Source organism: Phacochoerus africanus, chromosome 13 (genome assembly GCF_016906955.1).
Source record: "Phacochoerus africanus isolate WHEZ1 chromosome 13, ROS_Pafr_v1, whole genome shotgun sequence".
Classification (NCBI taxonomy): Eukaryota; Metazoa; Chordata; class Mammalia; order Artiodactyla; family Suidae; genus Phacochoerus; species Phacochoerus africanus.
In genome coordinates, this window is record NC_062556.1 from 16,508,683 (window position 1) to 16,530,680 (window position 21,998).

General features: G+C 48.5%; 1 protein-coding gene across 1 annotated transcript in view; it reads right to left on the bottom strand.

Moving 5' to 3' along the window:
- The window catches only part of SERPINE3 (serpin family E member 3), a 30,699-nt gene extending 9,610 nt beyond the window's left edge, over positions 1-21,089 (bottom strand). Inside the window, 7 exon segments of the mRNA XM_047756438.1 lie at positions 407-507; positions 9,325-9,523; positions 11,380-11,596; positions 13,795-14,045; positions 19,358-19,618; positions 19,778-19,858; positions 20,867-21,089. Coding sequence (XP_047612394.1) covers positions 407-507; positions 9,325-9,523; positions 11,380-11,596; positions 13,795-14,045; positions 19,358-19,613 — 1,024 coding nt within the window. The 5' untranslated portion in view covers positions 19,614-19,618; positions 19,778-19,858; positions 20,867-21,089.
- Between the last annotated feature and the right edge of the window lie 909 nt (positions 21,090-21,998).

A 21,998-nucleotide genomic window follows, 5' to 3' on the forward strand; every position in this document is an offset into this window, starting at 1 on the left:
GAGGCAGAAACAGTGACAGTGAGGCGGGCACCACGGCGGGAGGTCAGAATGAAGGGCTCCGCTGTACCAGTGTCTCTGGCATCTCCTAGTTGTGATGGGCAGAGGAAGGGGAGTTGTATTGTGTCCTGACTTCACTGTGAAGGCGGCAGCTGAAAACAGCACTTAGAGATCTCAAGAAACACCCCCTCCCCTGCAAAGTTCAACCCAAAGTTGACTGTTACTTGAAGCGACATATTCTTCTGTACAACAAAGCACTTTTTTAATTTTTTTTAAACAATGTTAATAACTCTGGCTCTTTACCACTGAAGTCTCTAGACAGGAGACCTCCTCAATCAGTGCACATTTACTGATAAAAAACTGCCCCCAAACACAATGCCAGGAAGTTGGGAAGAAGAACTGTTGTTACCTGAAATTCCCTTCAAGTTAGCTTTGAGTGGGTCGAAAAGATCGGTGAGTCCCCAGGAATATAAAATGTTTTTTAAGTTGAAATGATTTTGGATTCTAAATCTAAAAGACAAAAAACAAACCATCAACTTTCTCTTAAAATTCTCACTCGAGAGACGTTCATCCCCACTGCATGACACCCAACCCCCTAACTTGAAGATCGGGGGGGCTCCAGGCTCACACCCAGCTTTCCTCCTCAGGGCTCCTTCCCACGCCCCCGACCCCCCACTAATCAGACCCCCCAGGTCCCCCCAGGGGACCTTCACTTCTGCTGTTCTTTCCAGGTTTCCCTTGAGTGTGAATTCCCATCCTTTTCTCTAAGTTCAACTCAACTGTCACTCCTCTTCCCCAGCTGTCTGATGGCCTCTGGTTCTGAAAGACCCATGAAACACTCCGGTGGTCCTGCTCTTTGAGACACAGAACCTGCTGCTTCCTGTTATTAATGACATGGTTAAACTACTTGAGAAGAGAGGCGTTCACGGTCGACTTTGTGGAGTTCCTCACAATAACTAATATTTAAAATTTTTCTTTTTCTTTTTGCCATTTCTTGGGCTGCTCCCGTGGCATATGGAAGTTCCCACGCTAGGGGTCAAAACGGAGCTGTAGCCACCGGCCTACACCAGAGCCACAGCAACACGGGATCCGAGCCGGGTCTGCAACCTACACCTCAGCCCACGGCCACGCCGGATCGTTAACCCACTGAGCAAGGGCAGGAACCGAACCCGCAACCTCAGGGTTCCTAGTCAGATTCGTTAACCACTGCGCCACGACGGGAGCTCCAATAACTAACATTTAATGAGTGCTTACCACGTGCAGGGCACAACAGGTATTTTTTGTGGGTTATCTCATTTCATCCTCACTTAACCATGTTATTATTATCCTTGTTTTTCAGATGAGAAAACGGAGGCGTAAAGCGTTTAAGAAGCTTGCCCATAATAAGGCAATGAGCCTGTGATGGAACTCGACTCAAAGGAGGCTGACAGAGTGCAGAGCCAGCACCCTTTGGCATCTGTGCTTCGCTACCTCACATCCTGGGTGGCAGCTCACACACTGCAGGTGCTGAAAAGAAGTTGCTGACTCATTGCCAAGGAACAGAGGCTCTCGTTTAATATGCTTATACTTGACACAACATAGTTTCACATTTTCTGGGTGGGGCACGTGCCTTTGGTTTTCCTACTCAGTCCTGAGAGCAGGAGGAATCGGCATGGCAACTTTGTCATATTTCTTCGAGGGCAGAGCACCTAAAGTTTTACTGGTGCAGGAGCCTTTCAAAGGATGGCTGATGTTATTTTTCTTTGAAAAATAAAAAAGTTCAAAATGGAATTCAGAGGATCTTTGCTATAAGCCGTGCGGAACTTGTAGCGGAACTTGTAGGAGAATAAAAATACCGCACCAGACCATTAAAGACGAAAGCTCTTCACTGCCATACAAGACAATGTGGCCAATATTTTAAACGAAAGTATCGGATTGTCGCATAAAACGTGGATCTTTGTAATAGGTTCCACAAGAGGCACACGCTTTCTCCAGGTATGGTGATATTTCTCAAAAAAATTTGGACTACTTTTCTGGAATTTTCTTAAATCATTACAACACGTTCTTTTGAGAACTCAGTGCAGAAATCCAGTGGTTAAGAACATGAACTTGGGATTCCAGTGGAGGGTCTGAAAGCTGGCGCAGCCTCTTACTGGCTGCAGGGCCCGGGGGGAGTTCCTTTACCTCCCTGCCTCGGTCTCCTGACTTGTGAAATGAGCCTAACGTAGTGCTTAGCTCCGGGCTTTGTGCAGATTAAATGAAATCATCCTGGTAAAGCGCTCAGGACAATGCCTGGCACAGCTCATGGACTTGATTGTTATCCTTGTGGTTTTATTGCTCCTCAGTGACAGCGAAAGAGCTAAGGTAGGTGTCAAGCCAAGTACAGTGGTTATAGTAGCCAACGCAACTGGACAATATTTTTAGTAACTAAAGACAACAGCAAAAGCAAGGTATGACTATGAAAGACGGCAGTGATTTTTTTCCTGTATGGCTATGAAGGCCAGTCCAGAAGAAAATACCTTGAGTTAAATAAAAAAAAGGTGGGGGGGAGTTCCTGTCTTGGCGCAGTGGTTAACGAATCCGACTAGGAACCATAAGGTTGCGGGTTCGATCCCTGCCCTTGCTCAGTGGGTTAAGGGTCCAGTGTTGCCGTGAGCTGTGGTGTCGGTCGCAGACACGGCTCGGATCCTGCATTGCTGTGGCTGTGGTGTAGGCTGGCAGCAACAGCTCCAATTAGACCCCTAGCCTGGGAACCTCCCATATGCCGCATGAACGGCCCAAGAAATGGCAAAAAGACAAAAAAAAAAAAAAAGTCACCCTTTACCAAAGCCAGACTAGGATGTCACACAAAAATGACAGATCAGTGTTCCCTATAAATACAGACGTAAAAATCCTCAACAAAATACTAGCAAACTGAGTCGAGCAACATCCAAATCCCCCCTGTGTGGGATTTATCCCCGGAATGCAAGGCGAGATCAATGTAAAACACCGTATTAATAAACTAAAGGACAAAGGCCATGTGATCATTTCAAGAGATGGAGAAAAAGCATTTGACAAAATCCAACATTCTTCCATAAAAACAAAATCAAAACCACTCAACAAACTTGAGATAGGAGGGAACTTCTCCAGCCTGGAAACAGGCATCTACAAAAACCCCACACCCAGCACCACCCTTAACGGCGAAAGACTGAATCCTCTTCCCCTAAGATCAGAACAAGACACGGATGTTCGCCAGTTCCATTTAACACTCCACTGAAGGGTGTGCAGGGTGATTATGCAAGAAAAAGAAAGCAAATGCATCCAGAATCAAAGGGAAGAAGTAAATCTATTTCTCGTCACAGACGACTTGGTCTGGTATATAGAAAATCCTAAGGAATATACACGTACACAGAGAAAACTATGAGAGCTAATAGGTGCATTCATCATGGATGTGAGATCAAGATACAAAAATCAACTGGGTTTCTTTATACCAGCAATGAGCAATCTGAAAATGAATCCCTATTTACCATAGCAGCAATACTTAGAAATGAGTTTAACAAAAGAAAACTCAAACACTGAAAACCTAAAAACACTGCAGAAAGAAACTAAAGAAAACCTAAACAAAATGAAAGATATCCTTTGTTTAGACACGGGAATACTGAACACTGTTATAAAGCACTATTCCCCCAACTAATCTACAGATTCAACAAAATCCCAGCTGTTCATTTGGCAAAAACTGACGAGATAATCCTAAAATTCATATGGAAATGCGTGGGATCCAGAACAGCCAAAATAATCTTTTTTTTTTTTTTGTCTTTTTGCTATTTCTTGGGCCACTCCCGCAGCATATGGAGGTTCCCAGGCTAGGGGTCGAATCGGAGCTGTAGCCACCGGCCTACGCCAGAGCCACAGCAACGCGGGATCCGAGCCGCGTCTGCAACCTACAGCTCACGACAACCCCAGATCCTTAACCCACTGAGCAAGGGCAGGGACCGAACCCGAAACGTCATGGTTCCTAGTCGGATTCGTTAACCACTGCGCCACGACGGGAACTCCCAAAACAATCTTAAAAAAGAAAAACAAAGTTGGAGGACTCACATTTGTTGATTTCTAAACATATTAACTATAAAATGTTTGGGATAGAAATGCTATAAAACTTGGTTGTGATGATTGCTGTACAACTATAAATGTAATATAATTCATTGAGTAATTTAAAAAAGAAAAATAAATTTTAAAAAGAATAAACAGAAGAAAGTGAAAAATAAAATAAACACATTAAACATATAAAAAAGCTACAGTAATCAATCAAGAGTATGTGATGCTGGCAACAGTACAGACATTTGTGCCTATAGAATAAAACTGAAAGTCTAGAAATAAACCTATATACTTAGGGCCAATTGCTTTTGACAAGAGAGCCAAAAAAATTCAATGGAAGAAAGAATAGGCTTTTCGATAAGTGGCTCTGAAACAACTGGGTAGCCATGCACAAAGGAGGAAGTTGGACCTCTACCTCGTCCCGTACACAAAATGAATTCAAAAGGGATCAAGGACTAAATATAAGAGCTAAAACTCTAAAAATCTTAGAGAAAACAGACATAGATCTCGGTGACGGGTTAAACAATGGTTTTTTAGATAGGCCATCAGATAAAGCACAAGAAACAAAAAGATTAATTAAACTTCATCAAAACTAAAAATGCTTGTGCTTCAAAGACTATCATGATGAAATGAAGAGACAACCCACAAACTGGGAGAAAATATTTACAAATTATATCTCTGCTAAGGGACTAGTCTCTAGAGTATAGAAAGAACTATTGTAAGTCAACCGTCAAACGACAAATAACCAATTTAGAAATGGACAAAGAATTCAAACAGACATTTTTCCAAAGAAGATATATAAGTGGCTAACAGGCACATGGAGAGATGCTTGACACTGCAGTCTTTGGGGAAATGTAAATGAGAGTAAGGCAGAGAGACTTCACAGGCCGTAAGGGGACTTTCTCCTACAGCTGTTGTGACACACAGCTGTGAGGTTACACAGGCTGAAGCCCTTTGCCTCCAGCTTGCAGCCAAAGCATAAAGGAGGGCACTGCTGAAGGGCAGAGGGGGTGAATGCATCCTGACTAATCTAACTAGAAATAACCACATCGTTCCTGAATGCAAGCTTTGTAACACCCCTACTTGGTTTTTTGAAGTCCCTGGGCCAGGGATCAAACCCGTGCCACAGCAGCACCCTGACCAACGGCAGAGACAACGTCGGGTCCTGAACCTGCTGAGCCACAAGAGAACTCCTAACATCCCTGCTGTGTGTATGTATGTATGTATTTATCTGTCTTTTTAGGGCCGCAGCCACGGCATATGGAGGTTCCCAGGCTAGGGGCTGAATCGGAGCTGTAGCCACCGGCCTACACCACAGCCACAGCAATGTCAGATCTGAGCCGCATCTGCGACCTACACCACAGCTCAGGACAACACTGTATCTCCAACCCACTAAACGAGGCCAGGAATTGAACCCATGTCTTCGTGGATACTAGTCGGGTTGTTAACCACTGAGCCACGATGGGAACTCCCCTAATTTTTAATCCATAATTTGGGAAGGCAGTCTTTCCCCTCCTCCTACCTTCCTTGCCTAAAGAGAGGCCTTTAAAAAAGTAGGGTAAAATATACATAACATTTACCATTTCAACGATGTTAAGTGGATAATTCAGCGGTGTTGGGTACATTTACACTGTTGTCCAACCATCACCAGTATCCACTTCAGAGCTTTTTCATTATCCCAAACGGAAACTGTACCCATTAAGCAGGAAGAGGGTCTTAAAAAAAAAGGGATCTCTTGTGTGGCTCAGCAGTTAACGAATCTCACTAGCATCCATGAGGACGCAGGTTCGATTCCTGGCCTTGCTCAGTGGGTTAAGGATCTGGCGTTGCTGTGGCTGTGGTGTAGGCTGGTGGCCACAGCTCTGATTGGAGCCCTAGCCTGGGAACCTCCATATGTAATGCGGCCCTAGAAAGACAAAAAGACAAGTAAATAAGTAAAGAAATAAGGACAAAAGTGAGTGTTGGAAAGAATATGGAGAAATTGGAACCCTCATACACTGCTGGTAGGAATGCAAGATGGTGCAGCCACTTAGAAAACTGTCTAGTAGCTCCTCAAAAAGGAAAGTGTAGCGTGAATACATGACCCAGTAATTCCATTCCTTGGGTATATACCCAAAATACTTGACAGTATATATGTACACAAAAATGTGCACATAAATGTTTGCAGGTGCCAAAAATGGAAACAAACCAAAAATTATCTTGACATCTAAATGTCAAGAATGAATGAATAAATAAAACACAGTATATCCACGTCATGGAATATTATTCAGCCATAACAAAGAATGAAGTACTGACATGGGCTACAACAAGAATCAACCTTGAAAACATTATGCTAAGTGAATGAAGCCAGACACAAAGGACCACATAGGGTACAATTTCATCTCTATGAAAATGTCCAGAAAAGACAAATCCACTTAGAGAAAAAGTAGATTAGTGGTTGCCCTGGGCCTGGGGGGAGGGAGGATATGAGTGACTGTTAATGGGTGTGGACTTTTCTTTTTTTTTTTTCTTTTTCACCATGCCCACAGCATGGAAGTTCCTGGTCCAGGGATCAAACCGGCACCACAGCAGTGACCCAAACCACAGCAGCAACAATGCTGGATCCTCAACTTGCTGAGCCACAGGGGAACTCTTGGAATTTCTTTTTAAGGTGATGAAAATGTTCTGGAATTAGATAGTAGTGATGGTTGCACAACTTGGCAAATATACTAAAAACCTCTGTATTGAAAAACCTCTAATTGCAAATCCATTTAAAAGAATGGATTTTATGTATGCGAATTATCTCTCTCGATTTAAGAAACAGGAAAGAAAACATCCTTAGAGAAACACAAACCATACATGATGCTGATCAGTAGCTCCTTGAAGGAAGGGAAAAATCATTTTAAAATGCAATTATCATGTCTCAAGTTAGAAAAAAAATGCTCATTGCTTGGCTTCCTACTATGCTGACCTAAAACCTAAGTTTTTTATTCATTAAACATATATACATTTGACACAATTAGTTTTTCTCGTGGGACACGACATCATCATGGATGCGTATAGCCCTTGTTTACTCTCATTGCTCGTTTTCTCAATTATTCTTTTCGGGAGTTCCCATCATGGAGCAGCGGAAACAAATCCGACGAGGAACCATGAGGTAGCCAGTTCGATCCTTGGTCTCGCTCAGTGGATTAACCATCTGGCATTGCCATGAGCTGTGGTGTAGGTCGCAGATGCGGCTCAGATCTGGCGTTGCTGTGGCTCTGGCATAGGCTGGCAGCTGTAGCTCCGATGAGACCCCTAGCCTGGGAACCTCCATATGCTGCAGCTGCAGCCCTAAAAAAAGCAAAAAAAAAAAAAAATTACTCTTTTGGTATGCTAGTGTTCCCACTGAAGGCTGAGAGTCCCTATATAGTCTTTCTTTATAAATAAGGGGTTACACTGGAAGTTGGGCATCATAATTCATCCAAAATCTGCTCACGCAGTGCTTGGTGATGTTTAACCTGAAGGCACCCCTCACAGCCACACAATTTTTGCACTGCTACCCACAGAGTGCCAAAGGTTTTGCTCTTGCTAAATGAAAAGTGCAGGCTAATTTTGAGCAGGTCGTACCAAATGATGAGTAAATTATTTGTGGAACTAGAGATAAATTCTTGCCCCAAAGCTGACTTGATGCTACCATGGTCCAAAGTTTTGTACCCAAATCTAGACCTAAAATAGTTATTAATATTTATTTCTTCAGGGGCTTAAAGCGAGTTTTTAAAAACTTGTTTTGTTTTGCTTGTGAAATAGCTTTATTTTTTAAAAACTTCTTTCCTTCTCAGACTTCAGGCTGGATAGCGTTAGATTTAAATTTTTTTTTTTTTTTTAATCAGGATGAGGTCAAGTGTGAATACCTATGTTACTATGATTGCTGCCTCCCTCTCCATTTCCTGTCCTCTGAAGTTTTATAGGATCATTTCTCAAAGGCTTGTGAGTTCTTTTTTTTTGGTTTTCTTCCCCTATCTTTTTAGGGCCGCGCCCATGGCATATGGACATGCCTAGGCTAGGGGTCGAATCGGAGCTGTAGCTGCTGCCCTACACCAGATCTGAGTTGTGTCTGTGACCTACACCACAGCTCACAGCAATGCCGGACCCTTAACCCACTGAGCAAGGCCAGGGATCGAACCTGCATCCTCATGGATGCTAGTTGGGTTTGTTACAGCTGAGCCATGATGGGAACTTCAGTTTACAAGTTCTAAACACAGAACCAGTGCCAGCGGAGAGTTCTCACCTCTGTCAGCTGCTCAGGTTGAGGCCAGTCACCTGCCTCCTACATTCAAAAAGACTGCAGCCAATTCCTGCAGCCGGCTGCATTTTCCCTCTACCTTTAGCTTTGAAAGCTCTTCTTCCTTTTCTGAGCTTCTCTCAAATATAACGGAAAGATCAAGGCTGCTTCTGCTCCAGGCCAGAGTGATGTGTTGAAATAGCCAGACTTTGGGCTTTGATTTGGGGTCCAGATATTTGGTGTGGAGAGATGGGCTTTCTCTTATGGTTAGGTTGCCCTTCTGCCCTTGCTATGCCAGATGCCACTTTAGCCCTTGGCCTGCCATTCACTGGGTGTCTCTCTGTGTTTCTGTTTCAGTGCCTGGATGTATATTTAACTCCTCGCAGGAGCACTGCCAAGGCCTCTGGCTCGGCGCTGCCAACGGCCTGGTCAGCGGAGGAGGCCAAAGAGGCCAGGGGGGAGGAACATGAAGAGTCTACAGGCTGAGGATGAGCCCATGCATAACTTCCTCACTTAATACGGGTCTGCAAATTAATTATGCATTTACTCTGATTTCAAATGTACTGGAGACACTAATCATTTAAGGACGATCACGGAGGAATCCTTTGTAAAGTAATGAGTTTTGCAAATAGGTTTTGCTTTGGAGAAGCAAAATCCAGCACCATCATTGTAACTTTTTCACCCATCGGGGTTTTGCACTTGTATCTATTGAGATTCTTACAGAAAAGCTCACCTCTCTTTAGAAAGAATGAAACCTTCAGCACAAGGACTTGAGGTCTTGAATTTTTATGCCTTGATTTGCCCTCCGATCCGAGTTGTATCTATATTTGTTCAACTGCATAAGTGATCTTGCCTCGCTGGTTTTGAAAAATGATGTTTGTATATTCTTAGGATGTGCTAAGATTTAGGGCCCGTTCCTCCAAGGTAATTGCACAGACCTAGAGCCAGACTGCCTGGATTCTCCAATCCAGGCCAGGCCAACGGGAACGGGCTGAGGGGCCAGACATAAGGATGGCGCAGCAGCTCACCTGGGCAGGAACACGTCCATCCTGGCTCTCTTCAGGCTGGAGGTCCAGGTGTGAAGGATGCTGGCGGTGAGGTGGGGCTCGATGTGGCTCAGTGGGGTGTCTCTGTCATGCGGCAGCACCAGAAGTAGGCTCACCGCACTTCCCAGGTATGGCAGCTCCAGCACCCCCACCTGATGGCCTGCAGGGTCCTGGAACTGGCCTGGGGGGTGAGTGGACAGGGGATTAGTTCTGTCACAGGAGCCCGGGGAGCCCAACAGTGCCAGACCCCAGGAAGGGTCAGCTCGCAGACCTGGAAACAGTGCATTTTATTAACAAGCTGTCCACCTCGCCCTCAGGGAGCTGTTTGGGGTCAAAGATTATTGGGAGCTATGGCCACCTTTTCTGATCCTAAGGCTTAGAAGGTCTCCAAGATACCCTCCTGGGGCTGGAGTCCCGGGGACTGCAATGTCTGGACAGGGCGGGGACGATGGCACCCGGGAGACCATGCGCTCTGACTTAAGGGGCAGCCACTCCAACCCTGGGGAGTTGTGGCCATCTCGGGATGCAGGCTCTTTGTGCCAGATTTTCCCATTTTTCAGTGAAAGTTCTACACCCAGACCTCACGTGAAATTTCCCAATTTCTAACAAAACATGAGTCCAGACTGGATTTGACCTGATAATGTGTACCCTGTGACATAAACAAATAGGTCTCAGGACGGGCTGCCAGGAGCCTGTGGGCACCGGCATGGCTGGTGGAGACACTGGCCATGGGGCCAAGTGCAGCCCATTGGGCAGAGCCTGATTTCAGAAGCAGCAGACACAGATGGTCAGAGATCAAGAGACCCAGCAAGGCTTGCTGGTGAATGCAGAGGCAGCGGCCAGACCCAGGGACGGGGCAAGGTGGGAAGTGATATGGAGCAATCCAGGCCGGCTGGAGAGATCCGCAGCCTGCGGCAGCCCCAGCCTCAAGCAGAGCTCCAGGCCTGACCCCTTCCCTGGGAGCACGGGGAGGCCTGGGCCCTGGTCTTGAGGGAGCAGAGCCAGCCAGCCACTAAGGCAAAATTTTCGGCTCATTGGAGAAAGGCTGGGGCGTGGTCCTACTCCTTACTGTATCTGGTCAGTACACATCCACTCAGCCTGCATTATCAGCCGGCCATCCTGCGCGGAGGGCTGCGGGGAACAAGAGCACTGCCCAGCTGATGTTCGGATGGACCAGCATGGGGCACAGTAGTGACAGCAAAGTGTTGGGAACAAGAACTATAATCCGTCATAAATGTATATTTACTTCTCCAGTACACATTCTTCCATTCCCATCTTACTTGACCTCAATGCATAAGTATTGGTTGAATAAACCAATGCATGAATTTACTGAGAACTCACTAGGGTCCGCATGGAATCAAAGCAGGATGACAGCAAGCTCCTAAAACACTGATTTAGTCTCACCGGCTTCTCCCAGAATAAGAGCATAATTGGTCCCACATGCTGGAGGCCGCTGAGCCTGCCAAGCGGGTTTGGAGGGAGAGGAGGCATGGAAGTGGGGGCAGGGCAGTGGGGTCCCTTTCTCCCTGGCCTTGCTGGGGTCCCACTGAGGCGTCCTCATTACATACACATCAGTTTGCCAGGATGGAGGGCTGCCCGGCACTCACCGAGCTGGGGATGAGTGACAGTGGGCATGGTGGGCAGAAGAACCCTGGTATTTCAGGCCAGGGGCACTTCTGGGTGGACGTGCTCTCGAGAACCTTCTAGACTGGACTCCCAACCTTCCATCCGTTCTCTGCGCCAAACACGGAGGCAGGTGTTCATTTCATGGGGGTGACTGCCCAGGGAAGGGGTTTAGCTCAAACCTTTCTGGTTTCACACGAACTTCCCCCTTTACGCTGCCGAGGGAAATGTCAAGCCTGAAATGGGGTTTCTCCTCCCCACCTGCTCTCTCTGTCCTGAGGGCCTCCCGCTGCCGGGCCTTCCCTTGTTCCAAGCGCCCGCTCAGCAGAGGGATGGGCCGCAAAGCTCGGCCCTGTCCCTGAGCGCGGAGCCCGGGTCCCCTCCCGCCCCGAGGGCCAAGGGGAAGCAGCTCACCGTAGTTGACCTCAGCCATCTGGTACATCATGGGCACCTGGAGGACGAGGCCCCTGGCACAGGTGAAAGGCAGGAGCTGAGTGTCGGAGGAGGAGAACCGCTGCCGCCAGGCGCTCTGGAAAGTCATGGTGCTCAGCAGCACCAACTGCGCAGACGCCGAGCCGCCGCCGTCGCCGCCGCCGCCGCCGCCGCGCGTCCACGTGGAGCCGCCTGGACCCTCCCCTGCAAGCCGAGCATCGCGCTGAGGCCCCCACCTGCGCCACCCGGAGAGGCTGGGGCATCCCAGAAGGTGGGTCAGGAGATTGCTTAGTACTCTTGGTTGTGGAACGGTAGTGTTTGTAACGAGCTGTGGCTGGAGACCATGCTTTTATCTTTTTCTGGACAGGTTGGGACGCTGGGGCTGGTTCCAGGAAGCACAAGGCCGGCCCTGCTTAGGCGGACCCCTGGGAGGGACGAGGAGCTGTGATTGGGGGTGCTGACAATGGCACCCCCCCCCCCGACCTCCCTCGCCCCGGACGCTGGGGCTCATCTCTGGCAGAGCCTTTGTTCACACAAGAACCAGGGCATGGGCTTTATGTGAGAGAGGAGCGGGCTGACCACCCCGCAAGGGGCTCTGTTGCCTCAGCGCTTTATTCATCTAATAAACATACTTTGTGCTAGGCTTTGTTTTAAATGCTTTTGCAAGCCCTCTCCCACTCCTCCCACCGGTTCTGTTGTTATTTCCAGTTTTAAAGATGGGGCACCAAGGTTCAGACAGGTTGTCCAAGGTCACACATTGTGACTAAAGCACCAGGCGCCCCGTTGCCCAAGATGGAGACTTTGTATTTGAGCCCAGGCAGCCTGGCCTCAGTTTTCTTAGGGCACCAGTTGCCCCACTTCCTTTTTATTTTTTTTTTCCTTTAATGTTTTTTATTTTATGGTTGCACCTGTGGCATATGGAAGTTCCCAGGCAGGGACTGAATCCCAGCCACAGCTGTGACCTATGTGCCAGAGCTGAGGCCATGCCAGATCCTTTAACCCACGGCCGAAACTCCTGCCTGTCTTTCTTAGAGGAAAATCCACCCATGGGGGTTGTGAGCAGCCAACTGTGGCTTCGGGCCTCCTGGCAGGACAACAATTGGCGATAGGGAGTGAAATACTTTAATGTAAATTTAAAGGCTTTGTGAAATGTTGGAGAAAATTGAGAAAGAGAGAAAGGAGGAAACCTCCTTATCAATAAAGATCTTAATGTCTGCACTTCAGCTCTGCACACCTGGCCACCCACTTATTGTTCTCAGTTCATCAAGTACATACTCCCTATTCTGCCTTCGAAATGTTGGGCCTTGAACATTCTCCCTATTTCTATGTCACCTTTGTAATTCTCTCTCTCTCTTTTTTTTGGGGGGAGGGCCCCGCATCCCCGCATATGGAGGTTCCCAGGCCAGGGGTCCAATCAGAGCTACACCTGCCGGCCTACACCAGAGCCACAGCCACGCCAGATCTGAGCTGCGTCTGCAACCTACACCGTAGCTCACGGCAACACGGGATCCTTAACCCACTGAGTGAGGCCAGGGATCGAACCTGCATCCTCATGGATACTAGTCAGATTTGTTTCTGCTGTGCCACGACAGGAACGTCACCTCTGTAATTCTCAAGAATGCTGGAGCCAGACTGCCTGGGTGGGGATCCTGGCTCTTTGGCCCCGGGGCGGGAGGCCCAGTTCTCTGTGCCTCCGTTTCTCCATTTGGACAATGAGGACAATGACAGCACCTGGTTCTCAGGATCACTGTGGGGGGAAGTGAGTTAATAACAGGAGGCGCTTAGAAGAGGGCTAAATAAATAAACTGAGCCCTCAGGAAATGTTCGCAGTGCTCACCGGCTGTGACGAGCATCACACCCGCGTGATGTGCTGCTGCCATAACTCTTTGCATCATCCCCACCCGCTGGACAGCTCACTCGTTTATACGTCTTTTTCTTTGATGACACTGGGCTAAACATCTAATCACAATTATTACTTAAGCTAAAGTGCCAAGAAATCACTTTTTGGCTTCCTCGTGAATTCTGTCATCAAGAAGGTTAGTTGTGGAGGAGAACAGAGCTCAGTGGAAACTCACCTGAGGGGCATTGCATGGAGCAAAGCTTGCAGGGCTCCTCGGGGTGTGGGAGGCTCTGAAGAGAGGCTGCGTGTGTGTGTGTGTGTGTGTGTGTGTGTGTGTGTGTGTGTGTGTGTGTGTGTGTGCGCGCGCGTGCGCGCTCCTGGGGGCAAAGAGAGGAGCACAAGGGGACAAAGATGAGCCTTGTATGCAAGGGTAAGGCCTCCCAAGAGGACAAGCTTCTGCGGCAATTGAGGGCGGCCTGATTACCTACCACATGGCTTCGGACAGGTGGTGGGTGCTGCCTGTCTTTGCAGCCCTCCCTCATTAGCCTCATCCCGGCGGACGGTTTTCCTTTACCTGTGGTCGGCCCGGAGGCCCATCCATTGGCCAGGAGGGTGGTGCCCTTGGGCTCTCTGAGGTTGGCTGGCTCCAGGCTGCTGTTGGCCCACCGGGAGACCTGCTCCACGAAGCAGGGGGTGAGCGGCGTTCCCTCTTGCACATAGAGGGTGCAGGCCAGCTCCAGCTTGGCACCTGGGCTGGCGCTGGGTAGCGTGGCATAGACGGCTCGCAGCCACTCTCTGACCCTTGGGTCTGCAAAGAGACGTGGGATCATTTGACAACGGTGAGTGTAAGAGAGGCGTTTGCACCAGCCCTTTCTGCACGTTGCGTGGGCCTGGGATCTCAGCAGCTCCACTCCTATTTCCTAAGGTTCATCTACCATATGCAGTCACTTTGGAAAAGTCATAGCTAAATTGCTCAGCAGTTATCATGGATCCACAGATTAAAAGTTGGGGGGGCATGCAAGATTGGAAAGAAATCAGGCTATGATTAAGTCACATAGAAAAACATGCTATGCTTCCTGAACTACTACTTCTTTTTTGGTTTTCAGGGCCACACCAATGGCATGTGGAGATTCCCAGGCTAGGGGTCAAATCTGAGCTGCAGATGCCAGCCTGCACCACAGCCACAGCAATGCCAGATCCAAGCCTTGTCTGCAACCTACACCGCAACTCATGATCATGCCGGATCCTTAACCCACGGAGACCAGGGTTCGAACCCACGTTCTCATGGATACTAGTCTAATTCATTTCCACTGCGCCACAGTGGGAACTCCGCTTCCTGAACTTGTTGAGTCAGAAACGTAGACCAGCGCTAAAGCAGAGAGAGCTGGGCTGGTGGGCAAATATTTACGAAGTCAGCCCTTTTCTGGGAAACATCTCCAGTGACGGTGACAGAGGGTGGCCAGGGTGCTGAACTAAGCCCGTGTTATTATTGTCAGCGAGAACCTTCAAGAATGTTGAGGAAGTAAGCATCTGAGGGAGGCCCTGGTTTCCGCCTTCCCGGATGGCAGCTGGACTCCTATTTATTCACTCCTTACACGGGCAATGGCTTCCTTCTCTCATAATCAGGAGTGGATTTCTTTTGCACGGTATTGTTCTCTTCTCCCCCAGGGCCTCTGTATCTGGAGTGAGGTCTCTCACTCACTGGTGAGTCACAACACAGTTGAGTGTCCTCCTGACACACGCAGGCTGGGCTTTGCCGACAGACGGGCCCCCTTCCCCGGGCAGGCTGCCTCTGGAACATGGCCCTTCCCTTGTCCCACTGGCCTCCCCTTGCTCTCAGGCCCGCACCCCCCACCTACCCCCGGCCCCTCCCCTGCACAGGTGCTCCCTGGGCACCCCAGGGAGGGGGTGCATCTCTGACTTGGCCTGGGGGTCTGTCCACTCCCTGTCCCATCCTTCATGTAACCAAGGCCAGGCCAGGAGGGTAGCCTGGCCTCGGTGACATGAAGGATGACCCCGACCCTCACCCCTGACCTGCCTGACCCAAGTCCTTCTGGGATCAGGGCACCCAGAATACAGCCCGGCCGGGGCCCCCAGCCACCAGGACACAGTTGTGGGCAGCTTTTACGCCACAAAGCTTTCACTCCCAAAGCTCCTTCTTAGGATCTCCAACTATAAACATGGACTTGAGCGGGGTGTGTGTGCGTGCATGTGTAAATGCATATATATTATATATACAGCCTAATGAATTAGAGCTAATTCAAGACCTTTTATTCTAATGAGAAAAGCAATGAATGAAAAAAGTACTCATCAGATTTCCCTCTACTGGGAAGGTCATGGTACTGAAAGAATCATGTCCTTGGAGAATGTAGACTGTCTCCGGGGTGAACAGAGAGGCTTCTGTGGTCCTTAGTGTCGTGACCTTAGGGGATGTCACAGAGCCCTCCTCTCTGTCCTCATTCTTTTGGGCCCAGGGGACCAGCTGTGCTTCTAGCCAGACACGCTCAAGTAGCAGAGTCAAGGGGCTTGAGAAATCTTGCCTCCACCTGAGCCCGGTTTGTCCCTACCGTTTGCATATTGGAGGTTTTCTAGATGCTGCTGGAATGAATATACATCGGAATGAAAAATGCTGGAGGTTGGCGGTGTCCACAGATTGTGTGCTAAACGCTCTACATGCACGGTTGCAGTTTAATTATTTCAACAGCCCCGTAAATGAAATGCAGTGTTGATCCCATTTATAGATGAGGGAGCCGGGGCTGAGATGAATGAATAGACACGCTTCCTTGTCACCCCCCGCCCCGTGAAGGAGGTGGGCTGGTAACATTTTGCTTCTCTGCTCTAGAGAGTCTCACCAAGCCTCCTGTTTGCTGTGTTACTTGTGTTCCCTAGATCTTGGGTGTAATGGGGCAAAAGGGGCTGATGGGAGCGGTGACCAGCTGCCGCCTCCTGGAAAGCTGTCTTCTTGCCGGAGGGGCTGGGCGGCTCTACCAGGGGGGTGGTCAAGAAGGCAGGAAACGGGGCGGGGGAGGGACAGGAAGGTAGTGGGAGAGGCATGGGGTGAGGTTTAGGATGATGTCCAGAGGGTTTGGTTGGGCTGAGAAAGTCACGAGTGTGGGTTTAGTGAAAAACAGAGATGCTGTAGATGGAGACGTTTCAAGGCGCTTTAGATAGATCTCTGCAACTGCTCGGTGACTGAGAGCGGGGCTGAGGAATTGAGGAAAGAACATAGGCTTTGGAGTCAAAAAATCTGAAAGTGGAATCCCGGCTCCGCCACTGGCCAGTTGGGTGAACTGCGTCTTGCTAAATCATTCACGTCTCGTCTCAGTTGTAAGACGGGGACTCTGCTGGGGGCCTGGAGATTGCATGTGGTTTCTTTAGGGATCAAATGCCACGACTGTGCAAGGGAGTCCGTACGCATCACCACACAGGATCCTTTCCCAGGGGCCAGGCCACCTCCATCGCTGACGCCTCTGTCCCCAGCATCGCCGTAAAGTGTTCTCTATTAATTTTATCTGGAAACGCACAGTAACCCCTAGAACTTGGGACCTTCAGGAAATCGGGGGTTTCATGTGGAGAAACAGTGGTACTCTCTGCAGGTATTTCTGGTGCCTGTTCTGAAATTCCTGCTGTGCTTGGCGCACCAGCAGGTGGGGGTCCTAGCAAAGTGGCTGATGGTCACCTTTTGGCTGGATGTCGGGGGGAAAACAGCCCATGTGTCCCTCTGTGAACCTGGATAGATCTCCCCGTTGATCGGACGGGAACAGTGCCCCCAGGCCCCGGAACCCGGCTTGGTGGTTCTGGTTTGCCTTCACTTGAACGGAAAGGCTGGGCCAGGGCAGGCGGAGGTCATTGGCAGGTTGTTTGAAGCAGCTCACACATGATTCTTGGAACGATTTGCGGGCAAACAAACATACAGGGGTTTTCTATTAACTAGAACTCTGTAAGCAACACATTCTTGTTTGTAATAATTAATCAGGGTGCCATAAGATAATGAGGCTATTTATGAGTAAGAAAAGAAAGGTAGGATTATATTCACAGAGCTGAACCGTGAAGCAGTCTGGACGTCTGGGAATTGTTGAATGGAAACCCTCTTAATCATCGTATTTGGTTAACCAGATACCATGATTGCACCTGACAACAGCAACCTTGACCGCAGGATAACTGTGCTTGCGTTTCTCACTTTTCCGTCCTGATCTGCTGATGGAATGAGTCATGTCCTCCCTTGTCCTAACTTAATTTTAAAAAAGTACACCTACCGTGCCGTGTTAGAGTGTATTTCTGTGGGCATCGTTCCTGGGAGCCCGAGCTGCTTGTGTGCAGTTTTCCTTATATTATCTGCCTGCTGCATTCCTGGCACAGCCCCAGCCCACACAGCAGGAGCTCAGAGGCACTTGATGGATTGGATTGCATTGCACTGCATCTAATGTGGCTGAAGACTACGTCCACGGATGCGTGCGTTTCTGTGATTTACTTGCTGAGAAAAATTCAGCGTGATAGCTTATGTTTGCCTTCAGTTACCACCAGAGAGAAAACACATCTGTCTGTGTGCCACCAGGCTCACCAGAATTGTTTCGGCAAAAGACAGGCACTGGCTGGAGGGGCCAGGACACACAGCTGGTGCCTTGTGGCCGGGCATCTGGATTGTTCACCTCTACTCGCCAACTCAAGACTCCAGCTCAAAGGAAGCCCTTGCTATGACTGTGTTGGTATTAGTTTCTGTGCTTTCTAAAAAGTATTAATTCACACAATGGTAATGCTTATCCTTTTTCTAGGCACACTGGGTTGTGGCAGATAGGCATGCCTTTTGCAGAAGCACAGTGATGATTCTCTAGATGCTATGTATAGCTAGTTGACGCCAAGCTTCCTCAAATGCTAATGATTGTTAAATGCCTAAAGGCCAGAATAAAAGCTTAACCATCTACCAGCTATGGGACTTTTAAAATAATAAAAGAACTTTTAAAATAATAATAAAAAAACTATATCCTGCACCTAAAGGCCCCTCCTCACTTGCCGTCATCCTAAAGAGGACAATAAAAGCAGTGTGGTTTCTTGAGGCAGCGCTCTTGGTCCCTGAGACCTTGAGTCCCCCGGTTCCTTTTTTTTTTTTTTTTTTGTCTTTTTGCCGTTCTGGGGCCGCTCCCATGGCATATGGAGGTTCCCAGGCTAGGGGTTGAATCGGAGCTGTAGCCACCGGCCTACACCACAGCCACAGCAACTCGGGATCCCAGCTGTGTCTGCAACCTACACCACAGCTCACAGCAACGCTGGATCGTTAACCCACTGAGCAAGGGCAGGGACCGAACCCGCAACCTCATGGTTCCTAGTCGGATTCGTTAACCACTGAGCCACTTTTGATTAAGATAAATGTGTCTTGTTTTATGTTCACTTTTTCTTAAGTTTCACAGCACCTGTTCTTTAGCCCCATCCTGCTGAGCTGGTCTCAGCACATTCACACAATTGTAACGCCTTTCCTTTTTCTTTTTTTTGTTTGTTTTTTAACTATCTTTTAATTCTACGATAGAGAAAAAAAAATTGTATGTATGAGTGTCTGCGTTTGTGTGGAATTAGGAGGTTGGGACCGAGGTCAGGCCTTGCCAGAGGCCCTGAGTATGGGCCCTAGAATTATGGGGTAAGTACGGCCCCAGCTAGAAGGCAGAGGTTTATGAAAGCAGGTTGGTCAAGAGCATGGGCTCAGGAGCCAGACAGCCTGGGCCTGAGTCCCAACTCTGCTGCTTCCTAGCCTGTGACCTTGGGCAAGTTGCTTGTACTCTCTGTGCCTAAAATAGGCTCCTCTCTAAAACAGGGATGGTGAGAATTACCTGCCTCAGTAGGGCTGTTGGAGCAGTGAATTAAATTATATTTGGGAGGTGCTCTGAGCACATCCTGGCACTTAGTAAGCCTATAAAAGGCTTGTAAAACGCAACTGAGAAATCGCCAGCAAATCTGAGGCTAGAAGGAACCTTGAAAATCATCAAGAGTAGCCGCGATGCAGTGTTGGACTGCCTTCTGCGGCCCGCTTACCAGTGGGCAACCTTCTCTGCCTGCCCATCGCTGGGCCCTGGGAGCTCCCTGCTCACTCAGATGGGGGTGGGGGAGTGGGGTGGGCAGCGTTCCTCTTACCATGAACGGTGTAGCCCAGGGCCTCGGCCAGCTGCCGGCCCGTGTTGCCCTGGGCCCCAAAGTGCAGGAGCTCCAGAGGGATGCACACGCCGGCCGGGGAGAGGACCAGGTTGGTCTGGTTGCTGGTGGCGGCCACGCTCCGGTAGAGGCGCAGCGCAAGCTCCGTCTTCTGCAGCATCAGGACCTGGCGGAGGTCGCGGGCTCCTCCAGCGGGGCAGGCATGAAGCAGGAAAAAAGCCAGCAGGAGAGGCCACATGGCTCCTGCAGTTGAGGGAGGAGATGCAAGTGAGGCGGGAAACGCCCGCCCTACTGGGTGCGGCTGAAGGAGCCGGTCCCTTAGCCCGCGTGTCGCCCTGTCCCATTCACCCTGCTGGTGGCTGCTTCACTGTATCCTCTTGTGTGTGCATTAGAAATACTCACCGTGAAGCCAGACTAGGTTGGCGGGCTTGGATTTTAGGCCTGCTTTGTCACTCGCTACCCGGGTAACCTCGGGCGAAGCTCCTGTCAGACCAGAAGCGAACTATTATGTTGGAAAAGAAACACAAGAAGTACATCCTACTCATTTTTCTTGGTACCTGGCTAGCTTATGGCTGTGCATTTCTGCCAATAATAATACCAACAAGAGATAATGTACTAGGTTAAAAAGGGCTTTGTATTTCCTCGGTTAATCATTATAACAATCTTATAAGGCAGCTGTTACTATTACTGCAAATATAGTGATGATGAGGTTTAGAGAGCTCAGGAGATCATTTGAGGAGGGCGTGGGGACAGAAACAGGCCTGCGACTCCAGTCTTGGTCTCCTCTGGGAGGTACATGAAATATTGAAAATGCAAATGCACATGAAGATATTGATCCATGAGCTAATCATACCCAGGATCTCACAATTCTGTGGTGTGCATTATTCTTGTAGAAAAGGACACTTTCATAGAGCGTAGGAGGATAGAAATCTAACTCCTACTGTAGAAATGCACCCCTGGGAGGAAGAGAGCACCTTAGCCAGAAATGGATGCAAAGAGGAGAAGCAGAGCAAAAAGTGTTTTTAGTGCCTGTGCCACCCAGAGGGCCTGCGGCCGTTGCTGCCATGTCCGATGTCTGACTTCGGTATCAGACCAGATCCGTGTGAGAGAGGCCCAGTCCAAGGCCATTTGAGAGTGAAAGGCTAGCACATAAAGCCACCAGGCTCCAGGGCGTTTATTTCGGAGAAAGGCCCCGTGTAGAGAAGTATCCTCTTATGCCCACCTCTTCCTTCCTGCAGCCAAGCACGGAGGCGGTGCTTGGGTCACTTGGCATTGCCAGGGCAGGGATGGGCATGTGTGGGGGTGTCTTTTCTGTGCATGTGTTTGAAGGTAGCCATTTCCAGCCCAGGGTCCTTGCGAAATGACCAAGTACCAATGCTCTTGAAGCTCCTATCACCTCCCTTAGGGACCCAGCAGTCAGATCTTCAAGCCCCTCGGCTCCCCGTGACCACATCCCCGCCATGGTTCACCGCAGAGGAGCTGTTTACTTACAGACTCTTGGATGGGACCGGTGGAGTTTCCTTGCCTGCTTCTGATCTGTGGGTCTCCAGCATTAACGTGCTCCCCTTTTAGAAAAGCAGAGCAGAATCCTGCTTTGAATCACAAGGCAGCATAGGGAGGAAGCTGGCAATTGCCGTCTCTGTCGGCGATGTCTCTACCACTCGGTCCAAATTCCTGGAGCCCGAGGTCCTGCAGAGAGCCAGGAGGAGCACAACCCGGCCAGCCAAGCCCAGATCGGAAACAGGGCAAGCCCTGGGGAGGGAGCCAGCCACACCCGTCAAGCCTTCTTAGGCTTGTGACCTGGTTGTACCAGCAAGGAACCCCTCTTCTAGCCCTTTGTCACTTTGAGGAATTTCACTGATAACTCTGCCCTCAGGGCTTTTGCTGGGTACCAGGTACCTAATGCTTCTCCCCTCCTCCCGTGAAGAAACAATAAATCAGTCATTGAGCATGACTCGAAACTTTTAGCAAATGATATTCAGCAAAAAAGAAAAAAACAAACAAAAAAACAAACAATGCAAGGTATAGCCCAAGCATTTTGGAGCAGGGTGACTTGCCTTATTTATTATTAAGAAAAGTGAATGCATTTCTTTATTCATATGCAATATAAGAAATATTGTAAGCACTATTACCAGTCTTGTTCTTCTCAGAACGGGTAGTAAGTCTGATGACTAATTTGAGAAAGAGCCCATGTTCTCAATGAGTAAGGGCACATGTGGGGAAAGAATAATCAGACTCTGTCCTGTGACCCATTCAGAATTGCGTACGTTTCTCCTAAAGTCTTAGACGTTATATTAAATACAAGATACATGGTAGGTTACATATTGTCAAAGAGTAAGGAAAACAGGACATTTGAAATGACGGCAATTCTTCGTTATTTCCTCTCAGGTACCTGTTAGAGTTAATATTCAAAAAAGAATGAAACTGTTTTCATCTGACTGCACTCCTGTAATCAATTGGTAATTCATTTTATGTATTCATTTATTATTTTAAAAATATTTTATTTTATTGAAGTATAGTTGATTTACAATGTGTTAATTTCTGCTGTACAGCAAAGTGATTCAGTTATATATATATGTGTGTGTTATATGTATAAATTCTTTTTCATATTCTTTTCCATTAT